The following is a 19,990-nucleotide window of genomic DNA, read 5'->3' as shown; positions in this document are numbered from 1 at the left end:
TGAACTTTAAAAATAAAGCTAGGGTAAACAGTACTTGGAAGAGAAACTTGTTAGTTTTTATTGGGACATACAGTATTTTTCCTACAAATTTGTTTCCAAAGAAAAATAAAAAAGTCAGTTGCTTTTAGCTGTATTCATGCCTTTCCTCCAACTTTTTCCAAATAAATGCTGGTAAGAATGGTTACAGAAATAGGAGGTTCAGGTGAATGTAGCAGAAAATTTCAGGAACAAATTTTTCATTCATATTTCTAGTTATAGGCATAAGTCGTCACTCAGTTGGTCATCCAGTATAAAAAACAAACCGAACACTAAACCGGGTACCGGTTAACAGTAATTTTTTTAACAGTAATTAACAGTAATTTTTTTCCCCTTTAAACACTAGCTATGTGTTTGAATGATTTAAACTATGAAAGTGAGGCTTGGGAACTGTCATAGCTCAGGACACTGATTAACAAGAACAAACATTCAGCAGAAACTCACTCCATCACTCAAAGGACAAGATAATTACCAGATTTTGTAAGTCCAGCCCTCTCCTAAAGCTTGCCCATATTGGCTTTGCAACACAGAATTAGTGGCATTTTGCAAGTTTATTTAGCTCTTGCAAAGCAGCCAATAAGCTTTTAAGAAAAGTAATCTTAAGAAAAAGTCCAAGGATTGCTTTACACATACCTACATACACACTGCACAGTTTATGCAATCATTTCTAATCATCTGTGAGTATTCTTTATTCAAGAGTGCAGAGAGCACCACATCATGCTGCAACCCTAAACTTCCCTCCCACTTCAATTATCTACAATCATTAAAGGTGTTAGAATGGTTCTTCCTTCATGGTTTTCAAAGTCAGGAGATGAGTAATGCTGTCATGAGTTGTCAGAAATAGAACAAGAGAACGAGCATTGATAATTTAGTAGGTGACAGATGAGGGAAAACGTAAGATGTACGTACAGAAAGATTAACACGTGCCTAATTTTCTTTGGGACCAATTCACGTTAGAATGAGTTTGCATGTTCTTAATCAGAATTGTGCTGCAATCTTCTGTCACAAGAATGGGAATCTTTTCTAATGAAAGCCAACAAGACACTTTTTTGATTTAATAAATAAATACATTCTCAAATACAGCACAGAATAATGACTTTGTCAAATACTAACACCAGCAACAATATGAGACTTAGGGGCATAAATATTTAAGAAGTATTCCAGATGTTCATTTTGTGAGCTATATTATTAATGTCTCCTCCAAATGATGATGCAAGACCAGAAGCATCCAAGCTATGGCCTTACAACTCAGAGTGCCAAGACAACTTTTCTCTTGTCTCCTCATCTCTCTTCTCATTACCTAATGGACAAAGAGCAACAGGTACTCTTCACAGGCTACTTTTTTCACTCCCTTCTCCCACCTTCTGCTTTTAGTTCATTAAATCCCTTCCAACACCCCAGCAGACACACTCCAGTCAACAGGTATGTTCATTTCACAATATTTCATGTCTGTTCTCAGAGCGATGTTTGTGGGCTCACATCCTCACCCCACCCACTCTACTTCCTATTTGAAATAACAACACAAGTGGGAAAACAATCGGGGTTTGCCAATGGAGGTTTCTTTAAAAAACATGCCTTTTCTGACCTTGTTTACTCCTTTCCTCAGTTCCTAACCATTATCACTACAGCTCCACTATTGCTCAAGGTACTGCAAGCAACAGTTTGCACCATCATGACGTAACAAAGTTAGTTGGTGAGGTTGGGCAGAAGTCCTGCAGTCAATGCTCAGATACTGAGCAGCAACTGCACACCTTTCATACCTAAGAGTTAGCAAAATCATGCTGCTGTAGTAGCCACGAAATGGCAAGTGCCTCCGTGGAAACAGCAGAGAGTCCATAGAAATCATTGTTGCTGGATTTCCTAATTTTCTTTTCATGTTGTGCTACTTCACAGGTCTCTGCAGAACAGAACATCTGATAAAAGCAGGGCAGAAAAATTGACAGCAATGGAAACATTTTTCTTGATGTTCCTATTGCCTGAACTTTATCACAAGCCAAAATCCAGCAACAAGATAAAACCTCAGGAAAAATAAATTGCTCAAAACAGACAATGCAATGTATTTTACTAAGAGAGCAGGCTACAGGCTGATGAAGTCATCGTGGCTTCATTGAACTCACCATGGCTATACTGATTTCCACCAGCACAACATGAACAGTAGGAGCAGATGAATACCGCATTGAAAAAAAACCCAAACATGTCATGAAGGGGAGAAGGTGTTCTAATAGAGATGGTCTTATGCAAGAAGTATAGGAAAAGAGCCCAGTCAAAGCAACTTAATTACCTTTAAGCAGAACATATGTCATCAGATCCAGTGAAGCACCAGTGTCTTTTTAAAGGGACAGGGTAGAGCAACAGAATTTCCCTGTACAAGCAACTTTTCACAACTTGCTATAAAATAGCTAAATAAAACTTTGACTGGCCTCTGCTCCAAATTATACACAGTGGATGTTTGAGGTGAGTGATTACCATCCAAACACTGTGTGCCAGCTGATCTCCATTTAGGAATACAGAAGTTCAGACAGGGGAGGCAGGTGGTATGGTGTTTCTTTCACCACAAAGTCCCAAACCTTCTCCTATAAGGGCATCAACTCACTCTTCACTCAGTTGAAAAGGGCTGCAGGATCTAAGTACAAAAGCTCAGTTTAACATTGTGGCTCTGCAGATAAGTGTGTGGAAGAGAGTAATACTCCACTCAGACAACATCCCAGCACCATCACCTCAAGCAGTACTGCAGAAATGGCCAGTAATATAAGCAAAAGAGCAAAAAAACCCCAAAACTCTGAGGCAGCCCAAAGAAGGATGTGGTCACAGCCTCATGCCACACATCTCTCTCGAGATGCTTGCTTCATTGTGCTTATATCTGTAAGGGAAATTAAAAGAAGGACTACTACTGTCCAACAATTAATGTTAAGTACTGAAGTAATTATAAACTGCTTGGAATGATTTAATCTACAAAATGCCAATGAATTGCTGCTTCCTGATACAAGTCTTGTTAATACAGCATTAAACCCATACAAAGGCACAGTCACTGTCACCTGCAGAAAAGTTCTATTCAATGACAAAAAAATCGTTCCCTAAGCATACAAAGTCATAAAAAATTACTTCTGAACACCCCATATTTCAATTACAAATACTTCAATTCAAGTCAGGCTCTTCAGTAGAGAAATAAATATGCTGTTGTAACATGCAAGTTACATACTTCTCTGCTACTTTTATATTCAAAGCCAAATGCAGCAGTCTGCTGTACAAACTAGCTGTCTAAGAGATATAAACACTAGATGAATGATAAAACTCCATTTTGTTATTAGAAAAAAAAAATAATCTCACTTCTACCTGAGCCTTAACATTTTGCTCTCACAAAACATCATAAAAACAGGTCCTTTAAAGGGACATTTGAAAACCAGACAGGCAATCAACAGCTCAGATCTTATAAATGAAGTTATGAGTTCAATTGCCTTCCAAACTACATTTACTTCCACTCAAATTAAGTTTTCCTTGCTCTTGACATACTGACATCCCAGTCAGTGTGAGGGAAGATAATAAGATCTGTCAGTCTCTGGAAAAACTTTTAACAAACAAGGCTTTTTCTTAAAGAATTGTTTAGTTTGATTTTGCAAGCTTCACCAAGTCTCCTGAGGGGTGTATTTTGATCCATTGTGCCAGTGGCCTGTTAGAGACACTGTAACAGTGGAAGACTTAACCCCATCAAAAGATACCATCTCTCCTTCTTAAAGCAAAATGGGGCCAGGCTTACTACAGTTTCATTTTAAGACATCACCCCTGAGAATCAAGTTCAGCTACAGTTTATACTTAAAGCCCAGCAAATGAATATACAGTATATCTTAAGTATATTAAAAAAATATCTTTCAATGGCAAATGCAGCTGAAACTCCCCAAAGGAGATGAAAATGTTGTAGTAAATTTATGAAGTATTAAGTCGCACAAATTTATGCTATATAGAGAATAAAAACACAACTCCTAGAGTTGTTGAACATCATAACACTAAGTTTAAAGACCCAGATCCCCCCTCCCAATTAACATTTTTGTTTGAAGACTATAATTTGAAATTTCCTCTTGCTACGCCAATTACATTTTAAAACTTTTTCCTGTGAAGTTTAAGTGCACTGTCTTATTTGACACACAAAGTACTATTAAAAACAACCTGGAGTAGAAAAAAAAAATATGTTTTTCTTTCTTCAGTATCAAGCACCTGGCAAGTAAATGGAAGGTTCCTGCAAAGCCTTAAAGGCTATTAAAGGCATTCCTCTTTTCCCCTGGGGTTTTAAAGCTCAGTTATTTTTATTCCTCTTTAAGCCTATGAAATTACATCATCTTTTCCCCTTTGATTTACACTTTACAGTATTTTTTCCGCATTGTTCCTCAATTTGCTAATTCACCAATAAAACTGCCGTTGGCTCAGTCATGAAGTAACGGGAGAGGAAATGTCCAATATCACGCATCTCTTCGCAAAACAAGACCATTACTTTTTTCAGTTAGTTACGTACGTTAATATATAATTTTAAAAATTTGCAATTTATTATTTGTTTCAGCTACATACATCTTTGACCTAGCTTGTCAAATCTTTGAGAAATAAACTAACAAACTGCCTTGGAAGGATCTCTACCAAAGCACTGTGATAAAGTATGAAAGTAAGAGCTTTCTGTTTGCTCAGTGTTTGTTAACTTCCCACAAATGCAACAGCATAAATCTACCACATAGGGTCAATTCCCTTCCTGGGCACTCGATGTTCTCTAAGCCCAAGATAACTTTGCACAAAAAACAGAATGCTGAGCTGCTTTCTGGCCCTGAATCTGGGCCTGTTGCATTCAAGAGAAGATTGCTGCAACTGTGTGAGCTCCCTCTTGTAAAACGGTCTTGTTCACTCCCATGAAACAGCTGCAAAAGCAAGACGGCTCCTCTAACACCTCATGCCCTCTCCCTCTATCCCCCCCCATACATACTGGGGGGGGAGGGGGAATCAATCAGCAGTAGCAAAAAAAATTGCTATTAAAGAACCGATTCAGGAAGGTCATTACAGTTGACAATGATTTAGAACAGGACTTGAGAGAAGGACAAAGAGCACTGGCTGGAAAAAACAAGACATTTGTCCCCAGTGACAGAATCCTAGAATCACCCAAGTTGGAAGAGACTGCTGGAAATCAGCTAGTTCAACACCCCTGGCTAAAGCAGGGTCAGCTAGAGCAGGTTGTCCAGTACCATGTCATCCAGTTGGGTCTTCCATGTCTCCAAGAACACAGACTCCACAACCTCTCTGAGAAACCCGTTCCGGTACTGGACCACATTCACAGTAAAATAGTGGGGGGTTTCTGTGTTCAGACAGACATTCATGTGTTCTAATTTTTCTGTTGCATCTTGTCCTGTCACTAAGCACTACAGAGAAGAGCCTGGCTCCCTCATCTTCATCCGCTCCTATTATATATTTACGCAAATTGATAAGAACCCCTCTGAGCCTTCTCTTCTCTAGGCTGAACACTCCCAGCTTTCTCAGCCTCTCCTTGTACAAAAGATGCTCCAGTCCCTTAATTGTCTTTGGGGCCCTGCACAGGACTCTCTTCATTAAACCTGTTTGTATCTTACACTGAGTATCCCAGAACTAGACACAAAACTCCAGATGTGACCTCACCAATGTTGAATAGAGAAGAAGGATCACCTCCCTTGACCTGCTGGCCATACCCTTCATACTGCAGCCCAGGACACTGTTGGCCTTTTCTTTGTCACTAGGGTGCATTGTTGGTTCATAGTCAGCTTGTCCACCAGCTCCCCAGGATCCTTCTGGACAAAGCTGCTTTCTAGCCTGGCAACCCCTAGTATTTACTGGTGCATGGGGCTGTAACTCTGCAAACACAGGGACTTGGCATTTCCCCTTCCTCAGCTTCATGAGATATCTCTCTGCTCAATTCTTCAGCCTGTCAACGTCCCTCAGAATGGCACCACAACCAGCTGGTGCATCAGCCACTCCTCACAGTTTTGTATTATCTGTAAACTTTTGAGGACATACTCCATCTGACTGTCAGGTCATTAATGAAGATACTGAACAGTGCTAGCCCCAGTATCGCACCCTGCAGTACAGCAGTCCAAGAGTTCCAGCACTTGGAAAGAAACTAGTCAGAGATGAAAAAAAACAATGGGTTCATCTATACTTCAGGTGCATAGACTGCAATTGCTTTTGCCATGCAATATTTGTATGCTAATGTGCACATGTATAAAAATAAGTAAGACAACAAAACAGCACTACAAGATCTCTACGTAGTCATTCCTCCCAAAAGCAGGTCTTGCTTCTGGAATGCAGATAAAACTTCCCTGTCCACCTAAACCAACAATCCCTCCTAGGTCACAGTTCTCCCCAAATACCAGCAACGAGCACAAACACACACAGACACACACACAGTCCTCAAAGCTGCATAATCTTTCAAAGTTAAAAATGATGCAGTCTTCCTGCTATACAGAAAGTAAAGCAGGCCAGATTTTGTTTTTCAGTTTTTGGAGGCTCTTCCTTCTGGAGAAGTAGTCATGACATGGGACCACATCTGTGTATAGCTAAATCCACAAACAGCATCAAATTCTGTTGTGACCTAGTAAAGCAAGCGGTAGTCTAACATTTAAAATAGGGCAAATTGCAGTTACACACATTCTTGCATAGCATACATAATTGATAAGTCAAGACAATTTAAATTCATCCAGAGACCTTCTCTAGAGCCGAATTGAAGAGTCACATAAACTTCTTACTACCCAATTCCTATTGCTTACAAATGATCACATCCATACCACTCCTCCTTATCAGTGTCTTCTATACTCAGGCAGATATTGTCATGATCTTTCATCGTTGAATAAAAGAGATTGGACTTGCTTGGGACTGACTGTGGCAGAGGGAACTGCATTATTAGATGGCACTTAATTTTAGTGAAGGACTTGCTTCCTCCCCTGTAAGAGCAGGAAAGAAGCTACTAACCAAGTCCAGCACACATATGAAACTGCTTCCAACAGCTAACAAGACTTCTACCATCAGAAGGGAACATGCAGGTGATTGAATGCTCACCCTGAAGGCGTACAAGCTCTACTGCTCACTGTAGAGTATCCTGTAGGACAGGAAGAACTAAAATGTTAAACTTTGTTGGCCTATCAGTCAGCCTTATGAACGCTTTCACAGACCTGTCTGTGGTATAAGAGGAATACCTCTCTCCAGTCCTCCTTTGCTGCTCCCAGCACTGCCTTGCTTCACAATAGTTCCATAGCAGAGAAATCAATTATATTTTCAAGTGCCTTACCACTGCAGTTTGCCTCTTCTTGAATATCACACTATTTCCTCTACTTATATATTTCCTGTGAGCACTAAAAGCAGGAAAGGGAAGTTAACATACTAGGTAACATTTCACAGGTTTTGCACCCATTTTGTTATCAGAAAAAGTCCCAGAATTTCTTACCTGCAACAAATGACCGCTTTACAGGAGAGTGCCAAGTCCAGAAAGCTCTGCCTGACTTCAAATGAAAGGGCATACTTGAGTGTGTGGCCATCAATAATCAGAGCAATATCGTTTTCTTTGCCCAGTGACTCCCCCAAATTGGTACAATGTTGAGTCAGAGAAGCTCTTGTTGCCTGAAGAATAAACAGAAAGAAATCATGTTTCTTCCTAATTTAAGAAAAGTGCATCCAAACCACAGCAAGGCATCTCTGGACGATGCAACAGAGCACAGTATGCACACATCCAAACTAGCACTGACACAAGTTAATGTTTTAACAGGACTTCATGCAGACATATTAATTTGGGTCACAAATGAGCAAAAGCTGCATCCGGTTGCCTAGGAACGCATGCTTTGTTTCAGTGCAGACTCTGGCATCTCCAGTACACACTGCTATGTGACACATGTGCCCACACTAGTTGCGATACATCCTTTCCAACTACAGGGCAGGTATAACCTAATGCCTTTCATGGCTGTTGACACCATTCAAAGTGTTACTATTTATTCAAGCAGTATTCCCTACCCTAAAAACCTTTTCACTGACAGCTGCTGCTGGAAAAAAAAAAAATAAATCAAGTGTTCATGTTTCACTGTCACCCCAAATATCTCAACCTTCCTGCTGCAGTGAAATTCACATTTAAAGCAGTTTGTTTCATTCCCACGCAGGTTAGTTTAACCATCAGTTCCAGCTGAGTTAACCACTGCTAAATGGTTCCAAAAGTTGCTTGTGGTCTGAAGCATATACACTCTTTTTGACAAAGAAGGTCTTGACACACAGGACACAGGATGGCAGAACATGAAAAGCAAAGACTCCAGAACTAGTCAAACACTGCTTTTAGATGATGAATGATCACTAACTGCTAGATTATATAATTTTTCAGTTTTTCCCTTTGTTCAAAAAAGAGTAACAGTGGCACACACAGAAGTAACCTCTTTGTGTTTTAGCGAATCCTTACCCAGTTTCCTGTCTAGAGTTCTCTCCATTCTTAAGCCAACCAAAAAAAAAAAGTACTCCTGCTCATCTTAACTGAGCAGCTTCGAATAATTGTGCTAAAGCAAGTGTTTCACATGCTTCTGCTTACTGATATTTAAAAGTTACTCGTTTTGTGACCTGTCTGCACTGGTCTAAGCAAAACACGTATTCTTTTTTTCTTTATAACACAAGAAAAAAAAAAGAACGGTTATTTACTGTCAGAAATGAAAACGTGCTATTTATGCCTCATCACAACCCATTCATTGTTTCATAGATCCAGATCTCTCAAAATGATTGCAAAGCCACAAACCGTTGCCAAATGCTGCATTTCCTATTTGCACCTCGAGTTTAACAGACATGTTAAAAAAGAAAAAAACCTGAAGGTAGCTAAACTAGTTACTCTGGACTACACACCTGTTGGTCCTGAGGAACACATTACCTCAATGAAGGCCAGCAGTGATGCGAGTCTGGATTTTTCTCTCTCTAAGTTCAACTAAGAACAGGAGTTGGCATTTTCACACATAGTTGAGCAAACAACCAAAGATGTATGCAGGTTTCTATACGTGAACCCCCTTACAAAGACAGCAAAAGTAGTATTTAAAGTTGCACCTCTTTCACATCGAAGACAGAATCTGAGACAAAAAGCTCCAGTTCCATATCACACTACTAAAATGGTGGGAAACAAGTTTACATTCCTAAAATACTTCATTCAGTGATCTCTCCGGCATCTATCCATGAAGGGAAGAAATGGGGAAAAAACAACACAAAGAGCTTCCTAGTACCATGGCTTCTTAATGTCTTGATCTAAGCTTTCACAAGCTGTTTCTGTGCACTCTAAAGAACAGACATGTCGTACTGAGGTGGTTTCTCTTCTGTGAAGTGATGGGAAACTCCCCTCACCCGGCTGCTTGCAGGGCTGTTTCTCACGTCTTCCCCCCTCGCTCCTCGCCATCTGTGCGGCGTTTTGTCCTTTCGTGAACACGCTCTCCCAGAGATGCCGCCATCTTGGCTGAGGGGCTCAGCCGTGCCCGGCAGCCCCGGCTGTGTCTGGCACAAGGCAGCCTCAGCCTCTCCTCGCCGAGGCCCCTGCAGCCCCCCGACACCTTGCCACAAACACCCAGGACACCCGACCGGTGGGCACTACTACAGAGTTCCGAGAAGCTGAGGTAAATCAATTCAGTATGTCAGACTACTGGAGACTGAGAGCCACTCCACACCCTTCAGGAGGGAGAACCACAGGCACTCCTTCTGGTTTATGGTAGCCCACCTCCCCCTCGCCCCCCCCTTTTTTTTCCTTATTCCTACAGTTCAGTAAGTCCACACTAACCCAAGTTATCTCACACTTGCTGAAGGCCAAGCACCAATAAAATTATGGCTGCTCAAGCGTTATACAGCCTGTCGGTGCTTCCCAGCCTCCCAACAGCCGCGGTCCCGCGAGCCACCACGGCAGCTCTGGCATCTCGTACTGCAGCCCTCAGGAGGGCCGCATTCTGCACACCCCAGTGCTGTCCTCTGTTCCTCTCACCTTCCCCCAGCTCCAATTTTGGTGGCAAAGTTTTAACAAGGTTGTAATAGCAATATTTACCCTGGTTAGAGGTATCCTGACCATAGCCATCAGCAACCACAAACAGTCCAAACTTCACTTCCATCACAGTAACAGCAGGATCATCCCAAATACTTTAGACTTCGACCACTCCAATAATGTTTTACTGAAATAATCAGCAACAAAAGTGTTCCCTTTCTGTTGATTTAAGGGGGTTTGGGGTTCTTTTTGTTGTTGTTTGTTTGTTTTAAACAAACATTTCTACTACAGGATTACATCAATGACATTTAAATGCCCATGTTCCTAAGATCATGGTAAAGTATTGCTTCCTTTATCATTTTATTTCCAGCTCAAATAACAATCACCTTGTTTCAGAAAAATACACTAGCTTACCAAATTAAATGATTATTTAATTTAAAAAAGGTTTTCCATGTGTAATACTGAGTGAACTTGATCTGACTTCTGTCAAGACAGGCAGCCACCACAGTACACAGAGCAGCAGGATTGAGTATACTGTAGTGGTTAGAGGCTACAGATTTTTGCTTTCCTTGAATCATGTTTCTCATACAAAACTCAGTAAATACGTTCAAGTCTGAAACGTATCACAAAAATGCTAAACATGGCAGCAATTCCAGCCATCTGCTACATGAAGTTCTGTAGTTTGCCTAGATGACTTTTACACAAATAAAGCCAGTAAATTAAAAGACAAAAATAGCCACACTCAATCAAACCAGGCCACGTCCATGGCCAAAAGCAACCAGACAAGAATGAGTCCAAGAATACAGCAAGCATATACCAGCACTCCCAAAGAGCCTCTCGACCCCCACAGCTGGCAGCTCAGGGGCCTCCTGAGCCAGGTGCAGGGTCTGTTATGGGAGAGCCCTCGAACCCAGTTACCATCAAGAACTGTGGGAAGTGGATCAAAAAGCTAGCAAGGGAAGAGAGATCACCTTTCCTCTAGGGTAAATCAGAGTGCAGAACAGCATGCCGGCAAGGAGAAAACCCCAAGAAACATTGGAGATGAAATGATTATTGGGTGGTGAAGAAGTTGAGGACATGACAGCAGTCAAGACAGCACTACTGAGCAGAGGAGGAGAATCAGGTAGCCAGAATGACTGAACTTTCCTGGGCCAAATAGTTGGGAGAAGAATCAGGCCATTTTGACACAAAGAGTAGAGGAAAAAAAGGGAGGAGAAGTCGCTTTGCAATTTATTTTCTCTTGCCCCATTCATGGTATGGTAGTCAAACTCACTCTGATTCACTAAGAAACTAGCCCCAAACTGGAGGCAAATTTACAGAGTAAGCTATTGAGTATGACAGAGCATGCAATTCAGCCACTTAGAGACAGATTACATTTTGCACATTCTTTATTGCAAGAATGACTGAGCCATTCCCTGCTTCCCCGTTAAGCTGTGAGGGATTAGATTTATGACTTCATGGCACACTTTATTTACACTGTACCTGAAAATTTACCACCAAGTAGATGATTGTGCTTAAACCATTACGGACTGGTGCCAGGAAAACAAGGGTATGTCCTGGGGGGAAGAAAGCTGTTTTATCTAGTTCAACACTGTGCAGTGACAACATTCACCGAAATCCCAAGGATGGTATAAGGGATACAGTTTAGGTAATGTCCTCAGTAATAGAATTTTAACCCAAGAACCCTTGCCCCTGGGATCTTGGAGTAGGTGTCATTTCTTTTTCTTTACTGCTTCCTCTCAGTCTTGCTCAAACCTTTTTCTTACTCTCAAATGCAGAACTACTCCCCATCCTTCTCCCAAATCACCCCACAGGATTAAAAACTTCTGACTATTTGAAACCAAGGGAGACAGTCCCTACCCTTATTGCCAGTGTAGCCCTTCTGGCACTTCAGAGAAAACATCCTCATTTTCCTGTTGCTTCTTCACCGGACCCAAAAGAAGGTGAAGGGCCAGGGCCCAACCACCCTCTCCTGCAGAGGCAGAGGAGAACCTGAGGGCAAGTTCAGGAGCATTATTCAATATCCATCATCTGCTGCCCAAAAGAAAAGGTCACATGGCAAGAAGACGACTTGCAAAAGGTGATGTTTCTCATCAAATGAGATAGCTAGTCTCCATAGCTTACTAACATGGCTATGCATAAGCCTCATCCAATTCATGCCCTGGTCACTGAACTTACTCATCTTGTATACAAGGTATCACAGAATTAGTAACAGGCTTAATAATACCCCAAAAAGCTATCAAACAAGGATTATAAATCAGGCACCCTGTTTGAACAGCATTTTGTAAAGCTCTTGATATATTCTTCCATATGCATGGTTAACTTACAACCTAATAACTTATACAGTAAAAAAGCACTAATTATTATTTCTGGTTTTTCCAACTACTTAAAAATGTTGTTTAAAAAAAAAAAAAACAAAACCAAACTACTGCTCCTGTAGGCCAGTGCAATTAAGCAGAAGAAGCTAGCCCTAAATCTCACTGGGTATATAAATAAAGACTTCCTAAGTAAGCAGAGGAACAAACATTTGGGAACCATGGGGAACTATATCATTCTGTAGGCAACTCATTACTGATAACTAGAGTAGAAATCTCTACTTTGATACCTAGCTTGTACTCTGTGTTTGACATCAAGTGATAAGTTTCTTCTTTGAGTCACATCAAGCAAGAATAAATCAATCCTTTACTAGAACAAGCATGATGGAGCAGAAATCAATAGTAGTCCCAAGAAACTTTCTGGATAGACTCAGACATGTGGAATACCTCTGCCATTTTTACTGAGTACCAATCAAAAGTAAATGGAAAGTTTGTCAGGAGTTCTGACAAAAATAGAATATTACAGAGAAAAATATTACAAGCACTTCACTTACCCCTAATACACTTCATTTTCCCTCCCTCAAGATTTCCTTTTGACACACAGAGCATCCAACTGCTCTGGGAAAACCTGGAGAGGTGCCTGCCAATCAGACCTTATCATACGGGCATATCAGGTAAGTTTCCACCAAATACTAAAAATACAGATACAGTTTTACTTACAGGTCAGAAGGTACATCAACTGAAAAGTCCATCAGTTTAATAGCCCTAATTCAGTGGGCTATTCAAATAAACACAGACACTTCATTAGTCAGTAGAGGACACGTGCACATGCTTAAGCTGTCTGTTGAATCAGAGCAACATTATCAGTTTAATTAGAGCTTCACAAGGGCTTAAGAATCCATTCATACAAGACCACCACCTAAATCAAAGCTTCACAGCACAAACATTAAAAAAAAATAAATCAGTTAGATTGCAAAGGTCAACCACAGAGCTCAAACTAAGGAAACTAAGAAAATTAGGTTTTCATTTATTTTTATTCTATTTTTGCACATTTGACATGGTTGGGGGAGCTGATTCTAAAAACATCAACAATTCTGACTCACACAAATGCATTTAAGGGTTAATGTTAGGGTGTCTGTACTTAAGTTAAATTCAAGACATGGTGGTGTATTCCATAATAAACCTACCCCACCTGCTTTTCCTGTTTGTTTTCCCATTTCCATTTCAACAAGTCACAACCACAAATACAAACTCTGAGCAGAGCATTTACCTGCATTACTGTCTTAAACTTTCAGATTTTATTCTTCTGTGTGTGTATATTTTCCATTCAGAACACCAAGTAACATTATTAGTACACTACTACAACTCTCCATAGCAAAGTATAATTTGTTGACAGGCAGAAAACAAAAACATCCTGAAGCAGAGTTTGTGTGGTCTTCTCTGGAATGCACTCTCAGGATCTTTAACAAATCTTTTAATAGCATGTTTGTATATTCTCACTTTCCAAAGCTGGAAATCAGAAAAACACTGCTATGTCCAACTTTGTATTGAAATAATGAAACTGACAAATACATTCTGGAATTTCCCAGGCTATTATTTTGTAGTTTAACAGAGCAAATACAATTAATTTTCACATGATGCTTAGAATGAATTTGGAAGTCAATGCAATCAGAGCTAAGTTAATCAGAGCTCTTCTGACTTCACTGAGAACAAGAGTTTACTCCTCAATACCATAATAAAAACATCAGAAACATTCCTACACAGGCTATATAACAAGACATTAAGAGAGGGGGTTTTGTGTGCCTTTGGGTGTTTTGATTTGGTGTTTGGGGCGGGGGGAGGTTGTGGTGGTGTTTTTTTTAACAGCAGCAGCACACGATACAGCCCACTCCCTCCCATAAGAGCTTTAAGTTTGCATGCTACAGCAAGAAATATTAGTGTATGAAGCAATTTGGTATCCAACACAGAACAACAATACCAGATACTTGCCAAGGAAAAAAGAAAAGTCAGTAGTACTTGCAAAAACTTTGGGTGCAAAAGACTTCAGCAGGATAACACCCGTTCCCTAAGTTTATCTTACAAATAAACTGATACCTAGAGAAAAGCTAGACAATTACTGTAAGATGATCAGCTCCAAATCTCCTCTTCCCCTTCCTCCCCTGCTTTTCCCTGGAAAGGCTCACAAAGTCACTGAAACAATAGCAGGAGAAAGAAACGAAGCCTCATTTGCATCGCAACTACTCTCATGTTTCATTCTAAGCACAGACTGATAACATAGCCCACAAGGCAAAAGGTCTTGGGAAGAAAACTAAATGGCAAATAGCATCACGTAGATAAGAAGGCCTGTTCAGCTGAAGAGAACTACTCACCCCCAGACCTGGGACCTCTGAGACACACACACACACACACACTCATTAAGCCTAAATCAGCCTTACATTTGGGCCTTCTTGGGCACCTACATTTCACACACTCTTCCTGTATGGCCTTTCCCCTATCGCAGAAGGGCTAAAGTGATCCTCACAGAACAAGAGATATTAAACTAACACTTAACTTAAACTAATGTAAAGTCAACTGCATATACTACTACTTGCTTTATTTATCATAAATCTAGGAAGTACTGCTAGCTACAGCAGTTTAAAGATTTTTTTCTAAGTTAACTTCTTCCATCATCCTATAATTCATTTCCAAACCACTAAATCTGTCAGATGATACAAATTACACAATCTGCTAACTCATTGTTCTGGAGTATACTGAAGTGCCAGCTCAACCTATTTTACCAATCCAAGAATTTACTTTTTAGGACTCCTGCTGTTTCCTTCCCATACATAGATAATGTGAATAATCACATGTAACAACTTCTTTACTGTGCTGAAAAAAGTGGTTTCAAGCCAAAATACCAGCCATGTCCCCCGCCTCCTTCAGCATTAAATGAAAAAATCTTCCAAGGACTTAAGACAAGCAAGGACTTCACTGCATAACCCCATTCAAGATAACATTCACCAGCCCTACTTCACAGAAAATATTCCGCTGTATCTTAATTGCAACTCAGAAGCTCCACCACATGTTTGGTGAAGTCTTTCACTTCAAACTGTCTAGTTGCTGCACCAGAGGGATCTGTAAGGACATCTGGCAGAAGAATAGGGATAACGAGCATAAAGGCAAGACAAACTAATGTTTAAACCAAAGCTGGTGAAACATGATACAAGTATTTAGAGCAACACATGTTGGGCAGAAGAGTCACTGGAAGTGCTTTCCACAATAAATAGCACATGGGCAAGTACTAACCTTGAAACCTCTCTTAAAACCAAGGAAGAAATACCACTTTATCTACAGAGCAAATACTCGTTTTTACCAGTCTTCCAAGTTAGGCCCCAAACTTGACTAGGGCAGCAAACAACTTCAATTTCTGAAAGCAAACAGGCAAGTTCCAAAGACCTAGTTACAAGCAAGTGTGTGAAGTACATTAAAGATGACTTCTTGTGCACAGAAAGAGGCCAACTGCAGGATTTGTTGGTCAGGTTCCTCTGCCCCCCTTCTTTTGTGACTTCCCACAACTGATCTGTCTTCAAACAGCTGATACTTTAACTGCTTCTGTGCACTTTTAGAGTTAGATTGCGGATGCAAATACAAATTCAAACACAGTAGTGTTTGCTAGGTACAGTGTCACCCGCTTACATAAAACCAATCCCAACGCCCTGGTTTACAGCCAATTAAATGGAAACTCAAAACATCATTAGAATTTAAAATATTTGATTATTAATATGAGGATATGCATGGCCTAATACGATCAACTCTACAATAACATGGACTTCCATGTTCAACTCACAAAAGTTTTCAGGCAAACATTTGCATACTTTCTTAACTATGAGACTGTTCTTAAGAGCATCCACTGAACTCCCCTGGCTTTCTTCTACCCTTAAAACTATGACACAATTAAAAAAAAAAATCAAACTTTACAGCTGTATGGACATTAGTCTGACCACCTAGCTACACAGTGCAACAGATAAGGCAGTATGTGTTGACAGAGTAGGCTATATTCCTCTGCCATACTTTCTTGCCTTTTGCCTTTTTCACCACAGCATAACCATTAACTCACATTCAGCTTGTGACCCACCTACTCCTTTTCTGTCCCCCACCTTGTGTTCTCATGGTTAAGCACTCCTGTGCAAGAACATGATCTTGCATCTTCCCTTTTTTTCTATAGCTTCTTCTAGAAGACGCCAGGATAAAGGACTAGAAAAGCAGAAAAGTGTGATCAGGTGCTCATACAAGTTCTGAGACTCATGAAAGACTTGGAAGTGTCTCACAAGATGAATATACCTGAAGGAACAGCAGTAATATTGGGACCTATGAGCTATAGGATTATAGCAGAGGAGCCAATAGGAGAAATTAGACTAAGATGACTCCTAGAAAAACTTATGTACCAAAATATCTCAATAATACACAAAGAGACAAACTATGGGTCTCCATAAGAACACCTATCACCTGTAAGGTTCTTGTAAAACCAAAAGTAGAAATATTAGCAATGAGGTTGTTTTGTTTATTAACTCACTGAAAACAGCCCTTATGCAGAGATGCCTCTGAAGATTACACATTTTTAAAACCCAATTTTAAGAGTCCATCAATTTCTTAGCTTCACAGGAAGAACAGAATATAAGGACACTCTCCAGTTCCAAAGCCAAGAGATCCTCTGAAAGCTGAAGACTCCAACTGTGAATACTTCGCTACTTCACATTTCAGAAGAAATACTATGAGCATCTCCCAGTTTAGGAAACCTTGAATACTTAAAAATACATGACTCAGTTCAAATTCAACCTGTACACACAAAACCACTTAGCAAATGGATCATGGGAGAAGATCAGATCCCATCGGACTACCTTCAATTTATTCTTTTCAGTATGATCAATATTTAACCAAAAAAAAATAATCAGGGTCATCAACAGCTGTTGCTCAGTATTACTGGACTGCTCTACCTATGTTACACGTTGATTTGAAGAGATATGTAAGAGCAGACACTGTGTGAGCGCTCCAATGACACTTCACACTAACAAACCCTAACTTGATCCTCTAAGTCCCAATCAATTACTTGACTTCACCACTTTGAAGCGATTCTCCAAAGAAAGACTGAAATGTATAAAGTGTGCCATTATTTCCTCTCTAATATAAAACAAGCATGATTTTGACAAAACTTCAGCCTGAACTAGTTATAAGACATTCGATCCCAGATTCCTCTAACATGAGTGCCAAGATAGTTTAATATTCTCAGAGCCTGGTGAGAACAGGAGCATGTATGTACAATAGCTGGGAAACAGTATATTCTGAACCATTTCTGCAGGTATCATAAAGAAAACCTGCAGTTTTAAAATCATTCCCAGCAAGATTCCTCACAAAGCCCCTGGAAGCTTAACTTTGAGTGATACGAGTAGATAATTTTTCCAAAAGGTATTATTATGGTCATCATCTGCCTGCCCATGAGAGTCTGGAGAAGCTGATCAAGCAAAATCTGCATTTGTCTCATGAAAGTATTTAATACGCTCAGATACCACAATTACACACAAACCATGCCAGCAATATGCCATCTGTTCATCCAAACCCATTTATGAGAGTAAGTTCACCGTAAGTCACCTCAGGACTTAAGGGTATTAGTGGATGAAAAACTGAATATGAGCCAGCAATGTGCACTCCCAGCCCAGAAAGCCAATTGCATTCTGGGCTGCATCAAAAGAAGCGTGACCAGCAGGTTGAGGGAGGTGACGTTCCCTCTACCCCCCTCTTGTGAGACCGCACCTGCGGTACTGCATTCAGCTCTGGAGCCCCCAACATAAGAAGAACATGGACCTGTTGGAGCAGGTACAGAGGAGGGCCATGAAGATTATCAGGGAGCTGGAGTACCTCTCCTATGAAGACAGACTGAGAGAGTTGGGGTTGTTCAGCCTGGAGAAGAGAAGGCTCCAGAGAGACGTTATAGCAGCCTTCCAGTACCTAACAGGGGCCTTCAAGAAAGCTGGAGAGGAACTTTTTACAAGGGCATGTAGTGATAAGACAAGGAGTAATGGCTTTAAACTGAAAGAGGGTAGATTGAGATTAGATATTAGGAAGCAATTCTTTACTGTGAGGGTGGTGAGACACTGGAACACATTGCCCAGAGAATTTGTGGATGCCCCATCCCTGGAAGTGTTCAAGGCCAGGTTGGATGGAGCTTTGAGCAACCTGGTCTTGTGGAAAGTGTCCCTGCCCATGGCAGGGGGGTTGGAACTAGATGGTCTTTAAGGTCCCTTCCAACCCAAACCATTCTGTAATTCTACAATGTTTTAAGAACAACAACATATAAAATATTAGGCAAATATTGTTACACAGCAAGTGCAAATATCACTAGAAATGTAAGGCAAGACAACAAGAACCCATTCATAAAACACGTTAATCAAATGACTCACTAATTCTACACAGCAGTACTTGATTATTTCATAGCACCATGATTTTGCTTGATGAATATGATCTCCTACCATGCCAAGAAAAACATCATATGGAGGACCCAGAGATATTAGATGGCCTCACTCAGATCATTTTCATAGCTTTGAATCTAACTTCGACCTGAAATTCCTTCACAGTAAGCCAACTAATCTAAAACATCTACATACAAAGAGTCCTTAATCTGCATAGCAAGTCTCAGGTTATCACACATACAGACCAAATCTTGCCTTAAAAAATTAGAAAAACAGATCATATCAGTACTTTTATGTCTCCAGTGGCAGCTGAAAGTCCAGATGAATTGGACCATCAACAGCTATAGCAAGAGCTGTAGATAATTATTCAAGGATGTTTCCAGTTCTGTAACAAACTGATTATGCAAGAGCCAGGGAACTTGGTAAATCAGGAAGAAAATACACCCTAAAGAAACCTCTGTTCCATCAGCAGTACATTTATCTCCAAGCATGTTCCACATAGTCTAAGAAGAAAAATGAGTAGATCTTTTACAAGCTTTGTCTGATCACTGAAAAGTCATCTCCAAATATGTCAGTCAGACGTACTATCTCAAATACATATCCTGTATAAAGATTGCAGGTAGTTCAAGTACACGGTAAAGTACAGCACTAAACAGCTGACCACTTGAGAAGTACACGGTTAAGTGTTCAATTCCAACTTAATGCAGAATGCCAGATGGCTGCATGCTAAACTTAAGGCTCTCAGTGAAGAAAAGTGGTGTCTTCATAAAGGAGTATGTATGAAGTCCCTCTGCAATCCATGAGCTGGGGGCTCAGAGGGAAGAGGGAGAGAAGTACAAAGAGAGGCTTCTTCCAAATTAAAAGGTAAAACCGATTTGTTCAACATTTCACTAACCAATCCGCAAGATGGGAGATGACCAAGTATCATGGCAGTGTGTGCTGCCAGAAGCAGTGGTCCTAGCATTTTAGCCTTTTGAAATAAAACCTCCAGGTTCCTGCAACATTACTTTTCCCTCAGATTAGAGAGATACTGATTATGGGAGCGGCCTCTTCAAAACGCCAATCTTAACTGCAAATCCTCACTAAAATACTAGATTTATTTCTTAAAAATCAAGGAAAGTGACACAAGTCTCAGCATTCTCAACCCAAAGAACTGACATCTTAAGTAGTCATCCAGTGCAGCATGGCTGCCAAAGGCACCATCTTGAAACCCATGAGCCTTT

At 40.4% G+C, this 19,990-nt stretch overlaps 1 protein-coding gene across 3 annotated transcripts in view; it reads right to left on the bottom strand.

Moving 5' to 3' along the window:
- Positions 1–19,990, bottom strand: part of ATP8A2 (ATPase phospholipid transporting 8A2) — a 353,567-nt gene that overhangs the window by 204,362 nt on the left and 129,215 nt on the right. For all 3 annotated transcript variants that reach the window (XR_011328953.1, XM_069808117.1, XM_069808118.1), the window contains exon 25: positions 7,478–7,650. Coding sequence is in view for 2 of the 3 variants with exons in the window: in XM_069808117.1 (XP_069664218.1) it covers positions 7,478–7,650 (173 nt within the window). In the remaining variant the exon portion in view is untranslated. The remainder of the gene's footprint in view (positions 1–7,477; positions 7,651–19,990) is intronic.

The sequence above is a fragment of the Haliaeetus albicilla genome, chromosome 20 (genome assembly GCF_947461875.1).
Source record: "Haliaeetus albicilla chromosome 20, bHalAlb1.1, whole genome shotgun sequence".
Classification (NCBI taxonomy): domain Eukaryota; kingdom Metazoa; phylum Chordata; class Aves; order Accipitriformes; family Accipitridae; genus Haliaeetus; species Haliaeetus albicilla.
Note: the sequence above shows the minus strand (reverse complement) of the source record. Positions and strands in the feature narration are given on the sequence as shown.